This window comes from Dama dama, chromosome 4 (genome assembly GCF_033118175.1).
Source record: "Dama dama isolate Ldn47 chromosome 4, ASM3311817v1, whole genome shotgun sequence".
NCBI lineage: Eukaryota > Metazoa > Chordata > Mammalia > Artiodactyla > Cervidae > Dama > Dama dama.
In genome coordinates this window covers 48,235,867-48,258,598 of record NC_083684.1, presented here as the reverse complement: position 1 = coordinate 48,258,598, position 22,732 = coordinate 48,235,867, and the positions used below count along the sequence as shown (strand labels likewise).

The 22,732-nt window shown below is 45.0% G+C and overlaps 2 protein-coding genes across 9 annotated transcripts in view; one reads left to right on the top strand and one right to left on the bottom strand.

Moving 5' to 3' along the window:
* Nucleotides 1-235: 235 nt before the first annotated feature.
* On the bottom strand, nt 236-3,405 carry FAAP24 (FA core complex associated protein 24). 4 transcript variants are annotated; one of them, XM_061138955.1, is made up of 5 exons: nt 3,347-3,405; nt 2,930-3,048; nt 2,682-2,821; nt 2,381-2,533; nt 236-814 (listed from the first exon to the last, which is right to left on the bottom strand). In XM_061138955.1, the coding sequence occupies exons 2-5, from the start codon at nt 3,033-3,035 to the stop codon at nt 566-568; spliced, it is 648 nt and encodes a 215-aa protein (XP_060994938.1). In that variant the 5' UTR covers nt 3,036-3,048; nt 3,347-3,405; the 3' UTR covers nt 236-565. The 4 variants fall into 4 exon arrangements, with proteins under 4 accessions (XP_060994938.1, XP_060994937.1, XP_060994936.1 ...); XM_061138954.1 differs by having other exon boundaries at nt 3,176-3,379; XM_061138953.1 differs by having other exon boundaries at nt 3,190-3,379.
* A 196-nt stretch (nt 3,406-3,601) lies between these two features.
* CEP89 (centrosomal protein 89) overlaps nt 3,602-22,732 on the top strand; it is a 70,012-nt gene continuing 50,881 nt past the window's right edge. For 2 of the 5 annotated variants that reach the window (XM_061138947.1, XM_061138949.1), the window contains exons 1-4: nt 3,603-3,771; nt 7,091-7,197; nt 14,414-14,572; nt 17,377-17,563. In XM_061138947.1, the coding sequence (XP_060994930.1) occupies nt 3,733-3,771; nt 7,091-7,197; nt 14,414-14,572; nt 17,377-17,563 (492 nt within the window). In that variant the 5' untranslated portion in view covers nt 3,603-3,732. Of the gene's footprint in view, nt 3,772-6,503; nt 6,600-7,090; nt 7,198-14,413; nt 14,573-17,376; nt 17,564-21,068; nt 21,178-22,732 lie in introns of those variants that run through there. The other 3 variants (XM_061138950.1, XM_061138948.1, XM_061138951.1) reach the window with 3 other exon arrangements.

Below are 22,732 nucleotides of genomic sequence, written 5' to 3'. Positions count from 1 at the left end.
GTCAAGGTCACACATTAAAATCCTCCCAAGCTGGCTTTCTGCTGAATCTGAGGTTCCCTTAGGAAAGTGCCCACCAGCCCACTTCATGCTAGCAGGATGCAGGCAGGGCCCTCTGGGGCAGGCCCACTAATCCAAGTACATGCCTGAGGCCAGAGAACAGGGCAGGACAATTGGCAGGTTCCATTCAGGCCTCTTCTCGTCTTTCCCTAATTGTAGTAAAAGGAACTCTTCTTAGTTTAAATATTTGCTTGCAGTTTATTTTGGTTTTTCTAAATGGACATTCACATCTGTAAACAATAGGATTTTGGCTTCAGCCCCAACCCCCAATTCCTTACAAGTTTTTCTCATACATTGGCTAGAACTGCCATTTGTTGTTGTTTAGTCACTAAGCCGTGTCCAGCCCTTTTGTACTCCATGGGCCGTTGCACACCAGACTCCCCTCGGGATTTCCCAAGCAAGGATACTGGAGTGGGTTCCCATTTCCTTCTCCAAGGAACTCTTTTCTTAGTGTGAAAAGAAAACAAGATCCTGCAGTCCCGTGATGAGATGCCCGTGAAAGGAGCCCTCACCTGGGCTGGGTGAAGAATGCATGAATGTGCTGGGCTGCGGCTGGTCCTACTACCGCCTCCAGTTCTCGGATAGACGCGTTGCTTAGTTGTTGAATACTTGGAAACCTCTGAAGCAGGAGTGGGGCTTTCACCTTCCCGACTCCTGGGATCTGCTGCACACTTCGGAGGAGCGCCGGCTCAGAGACCTGAGTCCGTTTCTTCCTGAGAAAAGGGTTTTTACTGGGCTCTCTGGTTTGCTCTTGAACCTGAGTGGAAATGAAAGAAGCACATGAGCGCCCTCTGGAGGACCTGTGGTTTTCTTAACATTTTGTTTTGAGGAAATCTAGTTTCAGTTTTTCCATGTGGTTCAGCATGATTTACCACTATAAACGTTCTCATATATACCATGAATATAATTTTTCAGGCATCAGTAAAATTATTAAAAGATGAACAATATGACTACACAAATGAGTGAGGGGTAAAAATTAATCTACAAAAACTTGAATTTTTAGAAAGCTTAGGATAAAACCAATGAAAACCTACAGTAAAGAATTCAAACATGGTCCCATGGTCCACTAAGAAACATTTCACTGGTATAGGATTACATGATGGCTCCACCTGCCTGATACAGGACTTGGAAGAAGCTTGCCTATCAAAGGAGAAACCCAGTCTTCAGTTAGTGGTGGATACAGGAAGGCACATAATAAGAAGGTTAAATCAAAGTGAGTCAGGAAGAGTGAAGCAAGAGAAAAGAGCAGTGTCTGGAGAAGGGTTTGTGAACTATACAGGGCTGTTTGCATTTCCAGTGTGGTTCTCAACCCCAGCTGCACATCAGAGGGGGAGACTTAGAAACAGCACAACAAAAATTGATGCATAAGCCTGACGCCTATGTTCGGATTCTTAATTGGTCTCAAATAAGGCTCATATATCACTTTTTTTAAAAGTTCCCCAGGAAATTCTAATCTCATATGATATCACTTCTGTGTGGAATCTAATTTTTTTTTTTTTGGAATCTAATTTTTTAAATAGATGATACAAAGGAACTTATTTGCAAAAACAGAAACAGACTTACAGATATTAAAAACAAAGTTTTGGTTACCAAAGGGGAAATGGGGCTGGGGGAGGTGTGGCTGGGAAGAGGGATAAAACAGGATCTTAAGATTAACATACACACACCACTATATAGTGTGTGTATAACCAACAAGGAACTACTGTATAGTATGGGAACTCTACTCAATATTCTATGATAATCTATATGAGAAAAAATATCTCAAAAAGAATGAATATATGTGTAATTGAATCACTCTGCTGTATACCTGAAATACAACACTGTAAACCAACCATATTCCAATAAAATTTTTTTTAAAAGTTCCCCAGGAAATTCTAATGTACAACCATGCTGAATAACCAATGAGGACAATGGAAAGCCACTAGGTTAAAAGAAACAACACATGAACTTGCAGACAATTTCTGGTGCTTAACAGAAGATACGCAGGGATGAGGCTAAGTAGCCACTAGCTGACAATGTCACCAGCTTAAATGCAGAATAGTGCACAAAGGAGTCATCATAGCCGGAGAGGCTAAAATCAGGTCTCCAACTTGTTCACCTTGTTATATGCTTGCCTAGACAGGGCGGCAAGCTCAGCTACCTGCAGGGGGAGCTTCTGAACTTAAATTCATCAAAAAGATTTTAGAAACCAATCCAGAGATGGATGAAGACTGGCTTCATGGATTGTACAGATAATAAGGGCAGGTGCCAGAAAAGGATCCAGGAAGATCAGTCAAAAGTCCTAAACCAGGGCTATTGTGGAGGAGTAGGAATGGGTACTTACCAACTGAATAATGAGGCAGGATGCTTCCATCTGGCTGGCTACTGGAAGCAACACCATCCCAAGATCCAGAACAGTAAACTTCTGTACAGCTGGAAAATACTGTTCACTCATCTGCGTTTTTTCAACAACCACAATCCCTTGAAGTTTATTGGACTTCAAAAAAGAAAAGAAACAGGAAACTATTCAGTAACAAAATTCCATTCAAGATTAAGCAGCTATCCAAGGGTGCAATGGCCAATGGTTTTATACAGATTATTCCAAGGGAGGGGGAAGAAGTCCATTTCTTTAACTCAGTACTTACATTTCTAACCCGAACAAGTCTCTTTCTGTAGCCATTTCCTGCCACCAACTCAGCTTCGGTGATGTAAATAATGCAGGATTTGCTAGATAAGTAAAAATCTACCAGTGTCAGGCCATCCTCAAAAACGAGTTTAATTTTCCCTTAAAACACAGACAAGAAAATAAGTTCCGTGTTCATTAGCTGAAAACACGGCAATATATGGAACTTTTTTAAAAAGTGGGGTGAGGTGAGAGAGGGAGCCCACCGACCTTGCATTCCCTGTGCCAGCTGCGAACCGCGCCATTTCTCATTGGCCACAATGTGCCCAAATGGTACATGCATGGGGCCAGTGCCATCAGGGGGGTTGCCTTCCATCGGCGGCCTCGATCTAATGAGGGGAATGCAAGACGGCACTTAAGCAGATTCTCCAGCACACAGCCCATTTCACTCGAAGCCCGGGCCTCTTTGGCAGGCGCGCGACTGCAGAGTGTTCTTTAAAAGGCTGGATTACAGACCAAAATCTAAGAACCTGGAGAGTCCTGTCCTGGAAGAAGCGTCCTTTATTTCCGTCCCCTGTCTTGCCCCTGAAACCCTGGCTCGGTCCGCACCGTGGCTCCTTAGTCCAGTTCAAGGCGGGGGCCGAGCTGGCCACCTCGGTACCAGTTCTGGGTCTCCCGCGACATTACCTGCTTAACAACACTTCCGGGTTGCCTCCTGAGCGCCCCGCTACTCTCTCCTCTTGCCCGCCCTCCGCCTCCCCCGGCGCCGGATAGGCTACGGCCTCAGAGAGCGACATCTGATCTGACCAATAAGAGAATGGACAGCGACGCCCTGGAGAGGATTTGAGTGGTACCCGCTGGTTGCCAAGAGCGACGGACGTGAAGTAACCTTCGCTCTGATTGGTCGGAGCAAAAGCGGAGCCAATGGCAGACGTGGTTGTTGCGAAGTCCGTAGCTGAGAAAAGGCGTCTGGGGCTAGGCCAACTCAAAGAGTCGGCAGACTTTGGGGAGTGGTCCTCAGCTCCGATCTTCTGTACAGTCCAGTAAGGGTCTGGCCGTCAACCACAGCAAGGATGCTCCTGGGGTTTCGGAGTGGACGCAAGAAGCAGTATGTAAGTATATCTGCACCCAGCCTGCGTTCTGGCCCGTGGGGCCGGGAGTTGAGTGGGGAGGGGTTGGGATTTGGGATGGAGGCAAGATAGCGGCCCAACAGGAAGTGGTTTTCCTTTCGAGAAGCCCAGCTGTTTAGTGTTTAGAACATTAATTTTCTATTCTAGTGTTGGTCTCAGTTGATAGGACTCGCCCTGTCTCGCCTGTAACTTTCGCTCGGGCGTCGGGGAGTTCACTCCTGCCGACACACTACTTTCTGATCGCCGGTGGGGTGTCATTCTGGATTCCTCCCTCCGCCACGCACCACGTACACTCCACCATGCGCATCTACTAGCCATCCCGGCTCCTACCCCGTCCTCCAGCGTCTGCCTGGACTGCTGCAGCAGCTCCTCCCTGTTTCTCGGTTCCACTCCTTCCTTTTCCCTATGTCCATTCTTCACAAAACACCCAAAGGGATTCTTTTAAAATGCAATTCTGATTCGTGCCCAATGCCCTCAAGTCACACACATGGACGCTCCAGCTCTTCCCACCTTGCTGTTCCTTCAGCCTTTACTTTTTTCTTCTACCTGGAATGCTTCCCTCCAAAACTTCCATGGCAATTCTGCCACTGCCAGCACACACTCCCAGGCTCATTCGTTGACCCCTCCTCCTACTTGTAAGCGTGATACCGACAATTCTTTGACACCCTTCCCCACAACCCCCCTCCCTGCCCCGGTCTATTTATCCTACCAGTGTCCTCATTGCTATCTTTCCCAGTCCTAATTTCTCATTCCGTGGGTCATCATTATAACCACTACCCTCCACCCAAGTCGCCTTCCTCCTGTTTTCTTTTTCATACTTGTCTGATGAACCCCCAAACCTGCTTACATCCAGTTCTCCATAAACTCAGTACTTTAAATGCAGAGAAAGCATTTTGATAAGGGTACTCCTGAACTCCCTTTCAAATTGGAATTCCTAAAGCATGTCTAACTCAGCCTCCTGTTCTCAGCTCTATGACTTGCTGAAGTCATTTTTTTTTTTTTTTTGGCTGTGCTGGGTCTTCTCTGCAATGGGTGAGGACTTCTCTGGTTGTGGTGTGTGGACTTAGTTGCCCTGAGGCATGTGGGACCTTAGTTTCCTACCAGGAATTGAAACTGCTTCCCCCTCATTGGAAGGAGGACTCTTTACCACTGGACCACCAGGGAAGTCATTTTAGACAGGTGGATGTTGAGAAGCAGTGAAGGCATAGTTGAAGCATATTTTGCTGTTGTGATTTTGCTAATTCAGCGTGTTTATTGATGTTTTTATTGTGTTACTGAATTCCTACTGTGTCTGTGTGCCAGATACCCCATAATTGTTTGAGAGCCTATGGCCACGTTGGCTAAAGGGTAGACACACCCATAAGTCATTCAGCACAAAATGGTAAGGCAAAAAGTGCTCTCACGGTGGGTACCAGGGAAGGGGCAGCAAAGTCAGCCAAGAGAGTTGACCTGGGCCTGGGGAGAAATAAGGTAGGAGACTTCCAGGTGGAGAAAACAGCATATACAAAAGCCCAACAAAGGATGAATCGTTTGCTGTGTGGAAATGGGAAGGCAGTTTTGAGTGTTGCGGCATAGAGATACCCTTACAGTAGTGATGAGGAGGGCCGGCCATTGCTAGGAACCAGCAGACAGCAGCCGTAGCAGCCGTCTGGGCCACGAGAGGACATTTCTCTGTCAACAAGAGAGGGGGGCTGCCCACGGGAGTTTTCGTGCTGGGTTGAGATAGGACCATCCTGTGTTTTGGAGACTGAGGCAGGAGAACCATAGTTAGAAAGTGGTTATCGTGGTACAGGGGAGAAACACTCAGCCTACTATAGGAGATTCACTCCATCAAAAAAATAAACAAAGCTCACAAGGCCTTTTTGGAGGACCTACTGGATGCTATCCCCTGGGGATTCAAAGGTGAAGAAAAGGCTTTTTTGTCCCTCAGCCTCTGCCAGGCAGTGAAGGGTAGGAGAGGCGGCAGACAAATATATATTCTGGAGAATGGCTGCTCCAGCAGCCGTGGCTCTGGAGCACCTGCTCTTGGAGTTGGCCGTGCGCGTGGAACTGGGAGAGTCGGGATGGGAAGGCTAGGAGACATTTGGAAGGTCTGCTCATCCCTCACTCCTGAAGGATTTCCAGTCCCCTGGCTCCTCCCCTTGGTTGTGCCTCCCATTCCTTGGTACCTGTGCCCATCCCAGCCTGACTAGTCTTTCCCAGAGCCAGTTTCAGTGGGCGCTTGTCACTAAGTCACAAGATTTCCTTAGTCTGGTATCAGAACTCTTAAATGGAAACAGTCCTCACTGTGCCCGCAGCCAGTCGTTCTAGCTGCTTCATCTCAGATGCCTGTGTAGTCCAGTGAACTGGAGTATTTATTTTCACCACACTGTCACTAATGTCTTGCTTCATCCCTTCGTTCATGTTGCTCCCTCCTCCTGGAATGTCTTTCTACCCCGTTTCCTAAGTGTGAAAGCAGTGGGCATCTTCAAAGACCCCGTCTAAATGCTCTGAGATTTTCTCCAACAGGACATCAGTGGTCCCCTTGCTGGCCTCAGACCTGAAGGAGCCCTTCTCTCCCTGGGTCACCTCAGCACATTGTCTTTACCTCTCCCATGCTGCTGTCCATAATTCTGTGTCGTATTATAAACAGTTGGGTGTTCTTCCTCTGGACTCTCCCTCCTTGAGGGTGAGGACCAGGTTTCTTCAATGCTGTCATGGCATTTTGCCTTTAGTAGGTTCACACGAATGGCTGGTGCACGGAAAATGAAGATTGGACTACACTCACAGACAGCCCTGCCTAAAGCTGGGTTGTCTGACTTTCATTGTGTGTAAGAACCATTGTTTGTTACTCTGTTTATCTTCAAGATAAATGACCTAAAATCCTTGTTAAGCCCTTGCCAGGTGTTAGGCATTGTGCTAAGTGCCAGAGTTCCAGGGTTGATAAAGACAAGTAGGTTGCCTGCTCTCAGGAAGCTTCTGTTCTGCGGGAGGAGGCGGGCGGGAAGCAAGTGAGTAGGGTCAGCAGGGGCAGTGCTGGGAGCCAAGTGGGGTGCTGGAGGGTGACTCAGGGTCATCGTCGGGGAAGCCGTTCTGAGGAAGGAAGGATGAGAGGACCCCTTCGAAGGACAGAGGGCAGCTCCCTGGGTGGGTACTCTTGTCTTGCCAGATAGGGTGGAGGATAGTGGGGGGAGGATTGGGCCTTCTGATGACACTAGATCCTGAGGTGAGCAGGGCAGGTGTCCCCTCCCAGACCCAGGGAGGTCTGGTCGCAGGACCTAGAGATGATCCTGCTGACCTCTGCCGGGTTTCATTTCCACAGAAATACATCATCCATGGCCTTCTCCCTGCAGCCAGCATCGCACCGAAGCCCGCTGTGCCCCGCACACCCCCTCCGCGCAGCCCCAACCCCTCTCCAGAGAGACCAAGGTGAGTCAGGTGAGCCCGCAGCAAGGTCGCCCCCTAAGCTCAGCCACCAAGTGCTGGGTCCCGGAGCTGTTAAACAGGTAAGAAAATCAAAAGTAAAGTGATTAGGATCATGTCCTTTGAAATGCCATCCTGGTTCCATAATGAAGCGCTTCATATGGTTTCTCCATGGGCTCATGATCTGGACCATCAGGTCTGTGGAGTTCTCACATTTCATGGTGGTTTAGTCACTCAGTCTTGCAACCCCATGGACTGTAGCCTGCCAGGCTCCTCTGTCCATGGGATTCTCCAGGCAGGAATACTGGAGTGGGTTGTCATCTCCTCCTCCAAAGCAAATTTTCAAAATAGAAAACATTAAAGCCCAAACATTTAGGTGGATAGTATATTAAAAAGTATTTAAACTATGCACATAATTTTCTTTTTAAACTCAAGTCTGCCTTTCAGAAGAACTGCTTTGCAGGAAGGAAGGAGAAGCAAATTCACTTCCCAAAGCCTGTGATTTCCCCCTCCTCCCATGCTCCTGTCACACCAGAGAATGGACTTTCTTTTGTACTTAAGGCCCCTGCCTGTGTCCTCTTTAAGATTTTGGACACAGAGAAGAGTTTTAGATTATTCTTTATTCATAAAATACGTGGATGCATGCCTTAACTCTTAACAATGAAAGATAAGTTTATTCAAGAGTAGTACCTTCTTTTTGGTGTTCTTTGAAACTGGAAATATTGTATGCCTCCTGATAAACACTTTGAAGTATTTTTGTGCTAAATGTGTGCTAAATTGCGTCAGTCGTGTCCGACTCTTTTGTGAACCCATGGACTGTAGCTTGCCAGGTTCCTCTGTCCAGGGATTTTCCAGGCAAGAATACTGGAGTGGGTTGCCATTTCCTTCTCCAGGGGATCTTCTCAACCCAGGGATCAACCTTCATCTCTTCCATCTCCTGTATTGGCAGGTTCTTTACCACTAGCGTCACCTGGGAAGCGAAGTATTTTTAGTGTTTGTTTTTTCCTTCAGTGCAATCTTGATAACAAGAATAGCCGTTTATTAGTGTTTATTTTGTGCCAAGGACTCTGGTTAGTGCTTAAGAAGCATTGTTTCATATCATCCTCTCAACAAACCTGGGAGAGAGGTCCTATTGGCGGCTCTGTTTTGATTCAGGTGTTAGTCATTGACCCAGAGTCTCATGGTTGGTGGGTGGTGTCATCGCTGCGATGGATTGTAGGTCTGCCTGGTTCTTCAGTTTTTGTGTGAACAACCCTTAAGTTGTGTCCTTAGAACCTAAATGTTTTGGGGGACTTCCTGTTGGTCCAGTAGCTAAGACCATGCTCCCAACACAGGGGGCCCAGGTTCAATCCCTAGTCAGAGAACGAGATCCTACATTTTGTAACTAAGACCTGGCACAGCCAAATAAACGCAAAAAAAAAAACGAACTTAAATGTTTATGTAGCAGCCGTATTGTGGCCAGTGTGCTGTAGACTCATTAGAAAATCTCTATAGTCTCCTGTGTTTTCCAAAAATATTTTTCTGGACTGTAATTTTTTATAAGTCCCAAATAATCAACATTGTTTTGGTAAATTTGGCCTATTTCTAGGAAATTTTTTTTCTGAAAACTAACATTCGAATTAATGTTTTTCCACTGGCATTATTCCAGTTTGCGCCTTGTGTAACAGTGTAAGAATTTTCTATTTCCTCCTTCCCGTCCTTTGCTACTGTTGTTACACATTTTAATTCTATATGTTATAAATCCCAACGTATATTGTTCTTATTTCTGCTTTAGACAGTCTTTTATCTTTTTTAAAGCAGTTTTATGATACAATGGACACATAATCTTAGATATTTAAAATGAATACTTTGATAAGTTTTGATGTGTGTTTACACCCGTGAGACCATCACCATCACTGTCAAGATAATTACTGTATCTGTCTTCCCCTCCAGTTTCCCTCTGCCCCTCTGTAATTCCTCCCTCCCGCTCTCTCACTTCCCACGTGTCAGCCCCACCCTCCCAGGCAGCCCTCCATCTGCTTTCTGTCTCCATAGATTAGTCTACATTTTCTAGTATTTTATAGAATCAGAATTACACAAAACAATTATGCTGATTTCTTACACTCGGCATAATTATTTTGAGATTCATCCATATTGTGAAAATCAGTAATTCATCCTTTTAACTGCTGAATGGCATTCCATTATGTGAATATGCAATTGTCTGTCCATTCACCTGTCTATTCAGCAACTGGTGGGCTGATTCTCCATTTCTGGCTACTAGAAATAAAGCTGCTATGAATATTTGTGCATAAATCTTTGGCCCTGTGCTTTCATTTCTCTTGTGAAAATATCTAGGAGTGGAATGACTGAATCACGTAGTTGTTGTTGTTGAGTCGCTAAGTCGTGTCTGACTCTTTACAACCCCATTGACTGCAGCACACCGGGCTCCTCTGCCCTCCACTATCTCTCGGAATTTTCTCAAATTCATGTCCACTGAGTCAGTAATGCTATCTAACCATCTCATCCTCTGCCATCCTCTTCTGCTTTTGCCTTCCTTTTTCCCCAACAGGGTCTTTTCCAATGAGTCAGCTCTTCATGTCAGGTGGCCAAAATATTGGAGCTTCAGCTTCAGCATTAGGCCTTCCAGTGAATATTCAGGGTTGATTTCCTTTAGGATTGCCTGGTTTGATCTCTTTGCAGTCCAAAGGCCTATCGAGTCTTCTCCAACAGCACAATTCAAAAATATCCCTTCTTTACTACTCAGCCTTCTTTATGATCCAGCTCTCACATCCGTACATGACTACTGGAAAGACCATAGCTTTGACTATACAGACCTTTGTCAGCAAAGTGATGTCTCTGTTTTTTAATAGGCTGACTAGGTTTGTAATAGCTTTCTTTCCAAGGAGACAGTGTCTTTTAATTTCATAGCTGCAGTCACCATCTGCAGTGATTTTAGAGCCCAAGAAAATAAAATCTGCCACTACTTCCGCTTTTCCCCCTTCTATTTGCCATGAAGTGATGGGACTGGATGCCATGATCTTCATTTTTTGAATGTTGACTTTCAAGCCAGCTCTTTCACTTTCATCTTTCACACTCATAAGGAGGCTCTTTAGTTCCTCTTCACTTTCTGCCATTAGAGTGGTATCATCTGCATATCTGAGGTTGTTGATATTTCTGCCAGCAATCTTGATTCCAGCTTGTGATTCATCCTGCCTGGCATTTCACGTCATCAACTCTGCATATAAGTTAAATAAGCAGGGTGACAATACACAGCCTTGACGTACTCCTTTCCCAATTTGGAACCAGTCTGTTGTTCCATGTCCAGTTCTAACTGTTCCTTCTTGACCTGCACACAGGTTTCTCAGGAGACAGGTAAGGTCTGGGATTCTCATCTCTTGAAAAATTTTTCACAGTTTGTTGTGATTCACACAGCCAAAAGCTTTAGCGTAGTCAGGATAATATTTAACCTATTAAGAAACTGCCAAACTGTTTCCCAAATTATTACTCTATGTATGGTCCTACCAGCTCGGTGTGAGTTTCCATTTCTTCATATCCTTACCAACACTTGGTTTGGTCAGGTGTGTGTGTGTGTGTGTGGTTTTATAACTTGATTTGACGGTTAGGTGTTAGTTCTCGTTTATGTTGATTGTATAGAGACTTTCTGTAATCTTTTTAAAAAGTGTTTATTTATTTGGCTGCACAGGGCCTTCACTGCATCCTAGGGGATCTTTTGTTGTGGTGCATGGACTCTGTAGTTGCGGCAGTCGGCACGTGGGCGTAGTTGCCCTGTGGCGTGTGGGATCTTCATGGCCTAACCAAGGATGGAACCTGTGTCCCCTGCGTGGCACGGCGGATGCTTAACTACTGGACCACCGGGAAAGTCCCCTGTCCGTAGGGATTTGAAGGTGGTGACCGGTGCATAGGTAACAATGTCCAGAGCTTATTTGGTGAATCTTTATCTTCATTATGCCTTCTGGACAACCGCACTGATAAGGAATAGGACATTCCTTATCCCTTTGGTGCACAGTTCTGTTGAGTCTGGAGTCAATGTGCACATCTGTATAGTTCCTGTCAACTTCCTGGCAGATTCCTGGATCTCTTCAAGGGTTCCCAGGGCCACCTTTCTTGAAGCTTGTTTCCTGGATGTGCTTGTGCATGCTGGTGGGGTACTCTCTGGCCACCACCTTGTTGATGGCAGACTGGCCTCCTCTTCTCGCCGTCTCGCTTTGTGGGAGCCGTTGTGCCAGGTCCGGGTTGAAGGGATTATCTTGGCTGATCTTTTAACTTTTGGACACTCTAATAGGTGTGTAGTGGTATCCTTATGGTTTTATTTTGCATTTCTCTACTAACTAATGGTGTTGAGCATCTTTTGATATGCTCATTTGCCCTTGTATATCTTTCTTGGTAAAGTATCTGTTAACATCTTTTGCCCACTTGAAAAAATTGAATTGTTTTCCTATTCAGTTCCATTCAGTCACTCAGTTGTGTCCAACTCTGCGACCCCATGGACTGTAGCACGCCAGGCTTCCCTGTCCATCACCAACTCCCAGAGCTTGCTCAAACTCGTGTCCATCGAGTCGGTAATGCCATCCAAGCATCTCATCCTCTTTCATCCCCTTCTTCTCCTGCCTTCAATCTTTCCCAGCATTCGGGTCTTTTCCAGTCAGTCAGCTCTTCTCATCAGGTGGCCAAACTGTTGGCTCTTCAGCTTCAGCATCAGTCCTTCCAATGAATATTTAGGATTGAGTTCCTTTAGGATTGACTGTTACTGAATATAAAATAGGTTTTTTATCAAATACGTGATTTGCAAATATTTTCTTCTCATCCATTTCTTGTCTCTTCATTTTCTTAACAGTTTTGCAGAGAGCAGAAATTCTTAATGTTTATAAAGTTCAACTTGCAAACTTTTTCTTTTATAGATCATGATTTCAGTGCCATATCTAAGAAATATTTGCCTACCCAAGGTCATAAAGCATTTTCTCCTATAGTTTCTTCTAGAGGTTTTATACTTTTAGCCTTTACATTTAGGTCTGTGATGCATTTTGAGTTAATTTTTGTATATGGTGTGCAAGGTATGGATTCAAGTTCACTTTTTAAAAAAATATAATTCCATCGTGTTTATTTATTTTTAAAAATGTTTTTATTTACTTATTTTTGGCTGCATTGGGTCTTCATTGCAGCAGACAGGATCTTTTTTGTTGCAGCGTGCAGGCTCCTCTCTAGCTGTGGCACGCGTCAGGGCACGTGCGCTCAGTAGTTGCAGTTCAAGGGCTTAGATGCCTGGGGGCATGTGGAATCTCAGTTCCCCAACCAGGGATTGAACCTTCATCCCCTGCATTGGACGATGGATTCTTAACCACTGGACCGCCAGGGAAGTCTTTTTTGCATGTGGGTAGCCAGTTGTTCCAGCACCATTTGATGAAAATTATTTATTGGGCATGTAACTAATTACACCAAAACTTAATGGCTTTTTTTTTTTTTCCTGCCATGCCGAGTAGCTTGTGGGATCTTAGTTCCCTGAACAGGGATTGAACCCAAGCCCTTAGCAGTGAATGCAAGGAGTCCTAACCACTGAACTGCCAGGGAATTCCCAAAATGTAGTGGCTTAAAACATGAACCAATACCTTTTTTAATCTCAGATCTTACTATTCTCTTTTTTTTTGCTCTGTTTCATTTTGGTTATTTTCTATTGTTTTACCTTCAAGTTTCACTAATTTTTCTGCAATATGTAACCTAACTATTGATCCCATCTGGTGTAATTTCCATCTCCTGAAGTTCAGGTCTTTTAAATAATGTTCCATGTTCCTGCTTAGCTTTTTGAACATATGAAACACAATTATAATAACTGTCTTAACGTCTGTCTCTGCTGCTTCTAATGTGATTTCAGTTCTGGATGGGTTTTGATTGATTATTCTCTTCATTTTAGGTCATGTTTTTCTGTCTCTTTGCATGTCTGGTTATCTTTGATTGCATGCTAAACACTGTTGTGAGTTTCACCTTGCTGAGTGCTGGGTATTTTTGTGTTCCTATAAGTCTAGTTGAATTTTGTTCTGGGATACAGTTAAATTACGTGGAACTGATCTTTTGGGTCTTGCTTTCATGCTTTGTGAGGCAGGGTCAGAGCAGTTTTCAATCTAGGGCTGTTCATTCTCCACTACTTTCGGAGTGCTATGCCCAATGTCCCCCGAATTACCACGGTTTCCCATCTGCCTGGCCGGGAACAGGCACTGTCCGCAGCCGTGTGTAAGTGCCTGGCACTGCTGCTGCAATCCTCCTGGATGGGTCTGCCCCGCCTTGGGCAGTGTCTTTGCACCCATGCACTGAGGAGCGTTCTGCGAGCTCTCGGTGGGGCCTCCTGCAGGTTTCCGGAGTTCTCTCAGCTCAGCTCTCTCCTCTCTGCTGCAGACTCTATCTGCCCTGGTGTTCGCCGACTCTCCACTCCATCCCCACAACTCGAGAGAGTCTGTCCGGCTCCACCTCATTTCCTCCTCTCTCTGCTGTAACCTGGACACTCACTCAGGCAGTAAGCTGGGACAGTTAATTGTTTGTTTTGATTTTTCAGGTGGGAGGGTAAACCTGTTATCCTGTCTTTCCTTTATTATAAGGCTTCAGTGGTGACTCAGATGGTAAAGAATCTGCCTGCAGTGCAGGAGATTCAGGTTCGATCCCTGGGTTGGAAAGATCCCCTGGAGAAAGGAACGGCTGCCCACTCCTGTGTTTTTGCCTGGAGAATTGCATGGGCAGAGGAGCCTGGCGGGCTGCAGTCCACAGGGTTGCAAAGAGTCAGACACGACTGAGCAACTAACATTTTCACACTTTCCTGTATTGTAGTTTTGAATAGTTTGCAAGACTTTCAAATTCCTTTTCATTTCTTTGATATCTTTTTATTTCTCTCTCTCTCTCTTTTTTTCCCCCATTCCGATCTTTCATTCTAATAGGAACACTACCTGAATATAGACTGCTTGGATCACAAACCTGGTTTCATCTTCCATTAACTAGGAAAGCTTAGACAAGTCATTTAATGTCTGTGAAAAATGGAGATGACAGTATTATCTATTCATGCAGTTGCTGTGAGAATGAAGCAGTGGCACATAGCCGGCTGACGGCAGGCGTATAGTCAGTAGATACGCTCTGAACACAGTAGAGCTGAAAGTAAACCCTGATTAATTCACGTGTCCTGTTGTTCAACCTTCACCTTGAGGGTTCATGTCTCACTGACTCACCGCGGTGATTTTGTCCACAGATCTGCTCTGGCCGCAGCCATTCTAGCGACGACACTGACTGGCCGGACCGTTGCCATTCCTCAGCCGCGCCGGAGATCCCACTCTGAGAGCGACATGACCTACATGGAAAAGGACAGTTTGATCGAGCCCTACGCCACTACCTCAGAGCTGAGGCATCAGTAAGGACCGTGTCCCGGGCTCGGCGTCCTCTCCGGGCAGAGGGGGAGCAGCTCTGTGCGCGCGTGTGTGTGTGTGCTTGTGACTAGAGCTTAGCACGCAGGTTTTCATCACCAATGTCAAAGAAATAGTGTCCTGGAACATTAATCAGTCTTGAATTGTATCCAGATTTTCTCCAGAGTGGATCTTGTTAATTTATAGGTTATGAAGACACTGGTTGCTTTCATGGCAGCACCGAGCCGGTGAGTTCAGTGCTGCTTTTAGCCATAACCTTTGATGGCGAGTTGTCGGTCACAGCTTCTCATGAGCGTCCTCTCTGAACGGTCACACTGTTGAATTTACCTTTGTTGATGCCTGTACTGTAACCTTTCTTCTTTAACATCATTTTCTCTATTGCTTGAGCTGGGTTAGCGCTGACAAACAGCTAAGGATCAGGAAGGTTTCCTCCCGAGGGAGGAGGCATTGGGGAAGAGCTGTGGGATGTGCAGGAACCAGCTGGGAATGGCCTGAGGGCTGGGAGGTGGTCAGCATGGCAGGGATGAGCTTTTTAGACGCAGAAGAGGGAGTATGACACGTGTGAGCATCTGAAGGGGAGGATATTTGTGGCTGGGAGGAGTCAAGTGAGGTGGGGAGTCATCTGAGATGGTGCTGGAGGAGTGGGCAGGCTAGGGGACCTTTGGCATCCTGTTCCAAGGTTTGGTGTCTCCCCAAGGAGCAGTAAGAAGACAATTTAAGGGCTCGTGGGTTTGGGGTGGGGAATACATTACCAGATTTGACTTTTATCTGCCATATTTATTCAATTTTTATATTTGAGGTTTTTTTTTTTTAAACATACCAAAAAATTCTGTATTTTTATGTAGTAAGAAGTATCAGTGTTTGTAGTTCTGACATTATTGTCAAATCTATAAAGATTTTCCTTATTGCAGCGTTATACAAATGCTCACATATTTCCTTCTAGGATGTTGGTGGTTTAGTTGCTAAGTCGTGTCCGACTCTTTCAACCCCATGGACTGTAGCCCGCTAGACTCCTCTGTCCATGGGATTTTCCTGGCAAGAATACTGGAGTGGGTTGCCATTTCCTTCTCCAGGGCATCTTCCAGACCCAGGAATTGAATCTGGGTCTCCTGCATCACAGGTGGATTTTAGTATTGCAGGTGGATTCTTTACTGACTGAGCTACACTAGGATGTGTTTATACTTTTGGTTTTTGCATTTTAATCTTGATTCCATTTTTGAGATGTTTGAATATAGCCTGTTTTTCTCCTGCTGAGAATTTATACTTTGGCTGAATAAAAGCTGAAGATGAGGAAGTGATTTTGAAATTCACTGGAAATGATAATCTGTATTCTTATCTGTATACAGATAAGACTGTAAAAGCGTATCTGGAAGGGAAGAATATTGACTCGGGGAGGGCTGCATTAGCCCCATCATATTTTAAGACATATTGAAGTAGTTAAAGGAGTGTTGGATCAGCGATAAGAGGTGCACAAGAATGCCCTGAGGTGAGCCTAGTGTTTGCAGGCATATTGAATCTCTAATAAAAGCAGCCCCACAGATCAAAGGGAAAAGATGGTATTCAACAGTTTATTCATTAGCAGCATTAGAAAAAAATCAGGTTTCAGCCTTGCATAATTCATGCACCAAAACAAATTCCTATTGAATGAAAGGCTTAGTTTGTATATACATAGAAATATGATAACAAAGTCCTATATCCAGTCTAATCAAACCTCTCAGAGGGAGATGACTACTGTTTACTTCTGAGCTAAGAATTTGGAAGGTTAAAAAAAAAATTTTTTTTTATATTATCTGTATGTTTAAAAAAATTTACATAGCCAAAATAAAGTCAACAGAATTGGGAAAATATTTCTAGTAAATACACAGTCAGAGTTTTAATTTTTGTAGGTGGAAAAGTTCATTTCAAATTGGAATGGAGTGCTAGAATCAGAAGGGACAAAGGACATGAGCAGACAATTCACAATAGAAGAACCAAGACTCACACACAAGTATATGGAAAAACACCCAGTCTCAGTAAGAAATGCACATTTTTGTAGTGAGGTTTACATTCTTTGGGTTTCCCTTGTGGCTTAGCTGGTAACCAATCTGCCTGCAATGTGGGAGACCTGGGTTCGATCCCTGGGTTGGGAAGATCCCCTGGAGAAGGGAAAGGCTACCCGCTCCAGTATTCTGGCGTGGAGAATTCCGTGGACTATGCAGTCCATGGGGTTGCAAAGAGTCAGATACAGTTGAGCGAGTTTCACTTCACTTACATTCTTTTGGCAAGTTTTAGACAATTATTACTGACATAGTCACAGGTTGGGGAAGTGATTCTGTGTGGAAGGATATGGACCTATGAAATGTTAATACTGCTTGACTCAGCCTTTCTCCATACAGTTGTTTTATGGGTTGAGTCCTCAGTCCAGAAGAGATTGCACATTAATGTTCATTGCAGAGCTGTTTGTGTCGGTAAAATCTAGGGGGAGGGGAACCTAAGTAAGGGGAATAGCTGACTGAACTGATGTATCTACTCAAGTCTGACTCTAAAGACTTACTAACAAGGAGGCAAGTTGTATATGTACACAGTGATTACAACTATAAAAATCTAGGTGAAAAACTGGAAAGAAATTCTACCAGTATACAAAGAGATGGAACAGTGGATGGTTTCACCCTTTAGCTTCTGCCTATCTTGTCCTGTGGTCATAGTACGTCACAGTGGGACTTGGAGGCAGTGATTTACTACATGTATATAAGCCAGTGTGAGCTGTTAAGTGGCTTGTTCTTTTATCTTGATCTTGCATGTTCTAATACAGACCGCACTGGCAGAATGAAGCGGGAAGAAGATCTTCTCTGCCATCCTTTGAAATGGTGGGCTATGAGGAGGACGAGGACACTGACTCGCGCCTGTCATCCAGCCGCAGGCAGTCTGGAGACGCCAGCGCTCGCAAGGAAGAGGGAAGTCTGAGCGACGCCGTGTATGCCGCGCCACACAGAAACCAGGTGCATGTCGCGTTCCCCCGTTTCTTCTGCACCTTGACATTAACTCACAGGAAAGTGTGTCTAGTGCGTTAGAAAATAGGTCCCTTTTCTCTCTTCGGCTGTTAATGGCTTTTGTTTGGGGGCCTATTTTTTATTTTTTTTATCATTGGTTCAGTCTCATTTTCTACGTTATTAGGCTAAAATTTAAAACTCTTTCCTTTATCTTTCAAGACACGTCCTTCAGAAACAGAGAGAAACATCTTCACATCTTTCACATAGGTTTCTATCTGATGCTAGTCATCCTGCTCTTTGCTTTGTGATCCCATGACTGTAGCCCGCCAGGCTCCTCTGTCCATGGGGATTCTCCAGGCAAGAATACTGGAGTGGGTTGCCATGTCCTCCTCCAGGAAATCTTCCCAACCCAGGGGTCAAACCCAGGTCTCCTGCACTACAGACAGATTCTTTACCACCAGGGAAGCCCAAGAATACTGGAGAGGGTAGCCTGTCCCTTCTACAGGGGAACTTCCTGACCCAGGATTTGAACCAGAGTCTCCTGTATTGCTGGTGGATTCTTTACCAGCTGATCTACCCAGGAAACCCAAAATTTAAAACTCCTTCCTTTATCTTTCAAGACAAATCCTACAAAAACAGAGAGAAACATCTTCACGTCTTTAACATAGGTTTCCATCCAGTGCTTGTCATCCTGCTCTTTCCTTTGACTCCCCCCTCCCTGAGCTAATTTTCCTATCACTTTTCCGTATGTGTATGTTGCAGTGTTTCTTCAGACTCATGCCTGACAAGGAGCATCATCACATGTGTCTCCACAGTAGCTGACATTCATAGGGTGCATGTGTGAGTGTCTAGTTCAACATCTTACATGCACTCATCTCCGGCTGTCTTGGTGACATAGGTTCTGTTTCAGCCCTGTAGGGGGCTTCCCTGGTGGCTCAAATGGTAAAGAGTCTGCCTGCATTGAGGGAGACCCGGGTTCGATCCCCAGGTTGGGAAGATCCCCTGGAGAAGGAAATGGCAACCCACTCCAGTATTCTTGCCTGGAAAATTCCGTGGACAGAGAAGCCTGACGGGCTACAGTCCACGGGTTGCACAGAGTCAGACATGACTGAGTGATTTCACTTCACATGTGGGGGAGCCGAGATACCTCTCTGGTTGAAGGAGCCTGGTTCTTCACCATTGCCCACATGCCCTGGTTTAAACTCTTTTGTTCCCCGGGTTTTGAAAGCTGGATAGCACCATTTCTTTAATGGCAAAAGACAGCACCGTAATTTCTTTTTCCTTTCTCTTTTTTTTCTTTTTCACCATCACTATAACACATTACTTGTAGTGACTCTACTTAAAGCCTTGCAGTGTCAAACTATGTTCATACTGATTTTATTTCCATTATCCTCCACTACTCTGAATTACATTTTAGATGGTCTTAGGGAAATTATTTTGTGGAATCCTTACGTATTTCAGAAACTAGCCACCACTTTCTAGCATATACAGACTTTAACATGCAGAGTTAGGTTTCTCCACAGCAAAGAGCCCTGGACAGGCAGACAGGTGCCGATAGCCCAAAAAGGTCTCCCGCAGGGCTCTGAAAGGTCTGTGTGAGCACCCACCGCCCCACCGCACACTTCCTGGCTGGTATTTTGGACCGAGGTTATAGGTGGAACTGTAGCACTCAACTGTTTGGGATGTGTGATAGGAAGATTGCAAGTGAAGCTCGCTACCACATCTCCCTGAATGGAGAGAGATGACGATGACCTCCACAAGCTCCTTTGTCGTTAATCAAACATACAGTTTTATTTTTCAGGCCAGTGTGTCTTGGTGGCTAGAGGACCCATGTACAGTACAGAAATTTGTTTTAAAAATTTGAAAAGTAGAGCAAGGCAACTAACAGTGTCAAGGATTGGGGAGGATGCAGAGGGGCTATGGGAGTGGGAGTTGGCACCACCATTGTTGGGGGGACTGTTTGACGCCGTCTATTAAAGCTGAACACGTGCATTTTCCATAGCCGGGCACCCCCACAGTTGAGATACAAACCATAATGTAACACGTTAGTGTTCTCATTCTCCAGGACGAGCAAGTACTGACATCTTATCTTTTTTATTTTTTTGCTTCCAATTTTTAGTAAAAGAAAATTATGGTTAGGGTTGAAATCTTTGTCTCCCATCTGCTTCATCTCTGGAAGGCCATCTCCTCCTGGATTTGGGATGTGTTCTGGAAGTCTGTTTTTATTCTTTTGCTGCAAATAAGTATCAGGAAACAAATGTGTTACTATATGTGTATATATATTTAATTGTACAGAGGTCACCACACAGGAACCCATCTTTCCTCCTCTCAGCTTGGTAGTTTTTTGAGTTGCATACAGGTTAGTTTATTTATCCGCTCACCTACTGGTGAGTATTTAGATTATTCCATTGCACACTTGATACGTGTACCTCACTGGTTGTTGCCAAATTGTTCTCCAAAGCAGTAGTTCCCATTTGCCTTCCCAGCAGCAGTGTGGATGCAGGTCTCCACCTTTCTGCACATGCCAGCCAAGAGGAAAGCCTTTCCTCGTACAGCCCAGGAGCGGAGCCAGAGGTGGAGTGTTAATAAGTGACTGCAGTTGAAAGGTCTCATCATAACCTGCAGAGGAACGAATGAAAGGGCCTTGAAGCTGGAAAGGGATTTCAGTTTCCCACAGTCTCAGCATCAGTACCTCACGGGGAAGAAGACACATTGACTTTTTCTGAGCATTTGATATCTTCCTTGGTGGCTCAGTCGGTGAAGAGTCAGCCTGTAACACAGGAGACCTGGGTTCGATCCCTGGGTTGGGAAGATTCCCCTGGAGAAGGGAATGACTACCCACTCCAGTATTCTTACTTGGGGAATTCCATGGACAGAGGAGTCTAGTGGGCTACAGCCCTTGGAGTCACAGAGAGTTGGACATGGCTGAGTGGCTGACACACGCACACACACACACACACACACACACACACACGCAGCTCACACATGCCATTTCATTTACTTCACACTTGTGGGGGTACACGTGTGAGAGAACAGGATAAATGACTTGCTCAGGATCATCCAGCTACCACCCAGTGGCAGAGGCAGGATTCGGGTCAGGACAACCTGTTTCTCCTGTTTAGAATCCGAATTTGTGTTGACAGTCCTTGTGCCTCTCAAGACTGTTAGCTAGACGTAAAGATTTTTGTTTGTTTTTGAGGATTAATATACATATCTTTGAAACGAATCAGTATGTGGTGCATATAAAACTACTGTTTAATCACTAGATGGAGCTAGCAGTGAAGGAGATTGCCTATGGAATATGGTTTAGTTTATTTTTTTTAAGTATTATTTTTACTGTAGACACTTACTCCTTGTTTGCTCCTTAGTTTTACTATAAGCATTTTGTAATCTCAGGTAAATAATTTATGCCTTTATTCTTTTTAATCAAAACTAGTAAGATAAGGACACAGACCAGCCCACATCAGGCAGTTTGGGTATAAGTCTCTGCCTCATGCCTCTCTCTGTGTTTCAGGGTAGTTTGGGCAAACATCTTCGTGCGAAGTGTGCACCCACCCAGAAATGGCCTAGCAAATGGAAAGCAAGTCTTGTTTTCAGCAGTTTTCTTGTTGGTGCCACAAAAAGTAAGGCTGGAGGGGAAGTGGGCTGTATGAATGTGTGGTCAGTTTGCACGATACGTGAGCCCAGCAACAAGAGCAATGCTGGGGGCATTCAGAAACCCGAGTCCAAGTCCCGGCTTCTCTGCTTCCCAGGTATTTGACTTGGGAAGTCAGATAACCTCCCTGTGCCTCAGCGTCTCGATCCTGTAAAGGACTGTCGGTGTGGACACTGCCTTTGGGTCAGTAAATAATTTGACACCTATTTGTCCAGCATTTGATGAGTACCAGGCATGTGCTAGGTGCTGGAGAATCAGTACAAGGGTCCCTGGTCCCACAATTAAGTTAATCCATTAGAATTATGATGAATGCAAAGGAAGGGTACTTGGTCGTGTGGGACCACATATAACCTTTCTGAGAGGACGGCCTAGAGTGGCAGCAGAGAAGGGGCTACAGCCTTTCTTCTCTCCTTTGAGGTCACTTGGTTTTTCTGCCTGATAACTTTCTTAGGTTCATCTTTATCTTTTGAAGTTCAGTAATTTCACTAGGATTAACAGTGGTGTTTATTATTTTCTGTCCTTTTTTCCTGAAATTTAGTTTACATAGTTCTGAAGACACAGATTTTTCAGTCCCTTTTTTATTCTCTGGGAAATAGTTCCTCCCCTCTTTTATTTTATCTTTGTTCATTCCGTTCTCCTCTGGGAACACAAGATATGCATTTGTTGGATCTCCTTTATTTGTCCTCCATGTCTGATAACTTTTCTCTGATCCCTTGTCCCTCCATTTTCTTCTCAACATCACTTTGTGTGATTTCCTGTGTGTTCCCTTATCTCTCTCAGCGCTTTGTCACTATGTTTTATGGCTTCTTGCCACCCTCTCCAGTATCCTTGCCTAGAAAACTTCATGGACAGAGGAACCTGGCAGACTACAGTCCATGGGGTTGTAAAGGGACAGACATGACTGAGCAGCTGAGCATGCATACAGGATAACTTTTGCCTCTGTATTTATTTCATTTTGCCTTTTGCTTTTTTGAGTTCCGCTGATTTATGTCACATTTTTCTGTGGCCTCATCACTTTTTTTTTCCTGTAAAAATATTTTTGTTTATTTATTGGGCTGCACTGGGTCTTCGTTGTGGCACAAGGGATCTTTAGTTGGGGCATGTGGACTCTAGTTCCCTGACCAGGGATTGAACCCGGGCCCCCTGCTTGGAAGTGTGGAGTCTGAGCCACTGGGCCACCAGGGAAGTCCTGCATTATCACTTTTCTTGATCTTCTGGATCTCTTCTTTTATTCCTCATGTCAGTCTGTGCTGTTTCTAGCTTGTTTGAGAGCACAGAGTTGGGTTCTGGAGAGTAAAGGTGGGCTCTCTCAGCATTTCCCTTCAGCCTCGCCCACGCTCCCATCTGCCCCGTGGGAATGACTGTATGTCTCCTGGGACCGTCACATCCTTGGCAGCGCACCCGTTGGAGGATCACTCTGAACCTTTGTACCTGTGACACTTTGTAACTGTCAGAGCATCCGTATTCCTGAAGTCTGAGGAGGTTTGGCGGCTTCTGACTTCTCCCTCTCTTCCAAATTTCAT

Coding starts and splice junctions, on each gene's coding strand:
- FAAP24 (XM_061138955.1), bottom strand. CDS start 3,035: ATGGAAGGCAACCCCCCTGATGGCACTGGCCCCATGCATGTACCATTT. Junction 2,534..2,681: donor GACTTGTTCGGGTTAGAAAT/GTAAGTACTGAG, acceptor TCTTTTTTGAAG/TCCAATAAACTTCAAGGGAT. Junction 815..2,380: donor CCTGCCTCATTATTCAGTTG/GTAAGTACCCAT, acceptor ATTTCCACTCAG/GTTCAAGAGCAAACCAGAGA.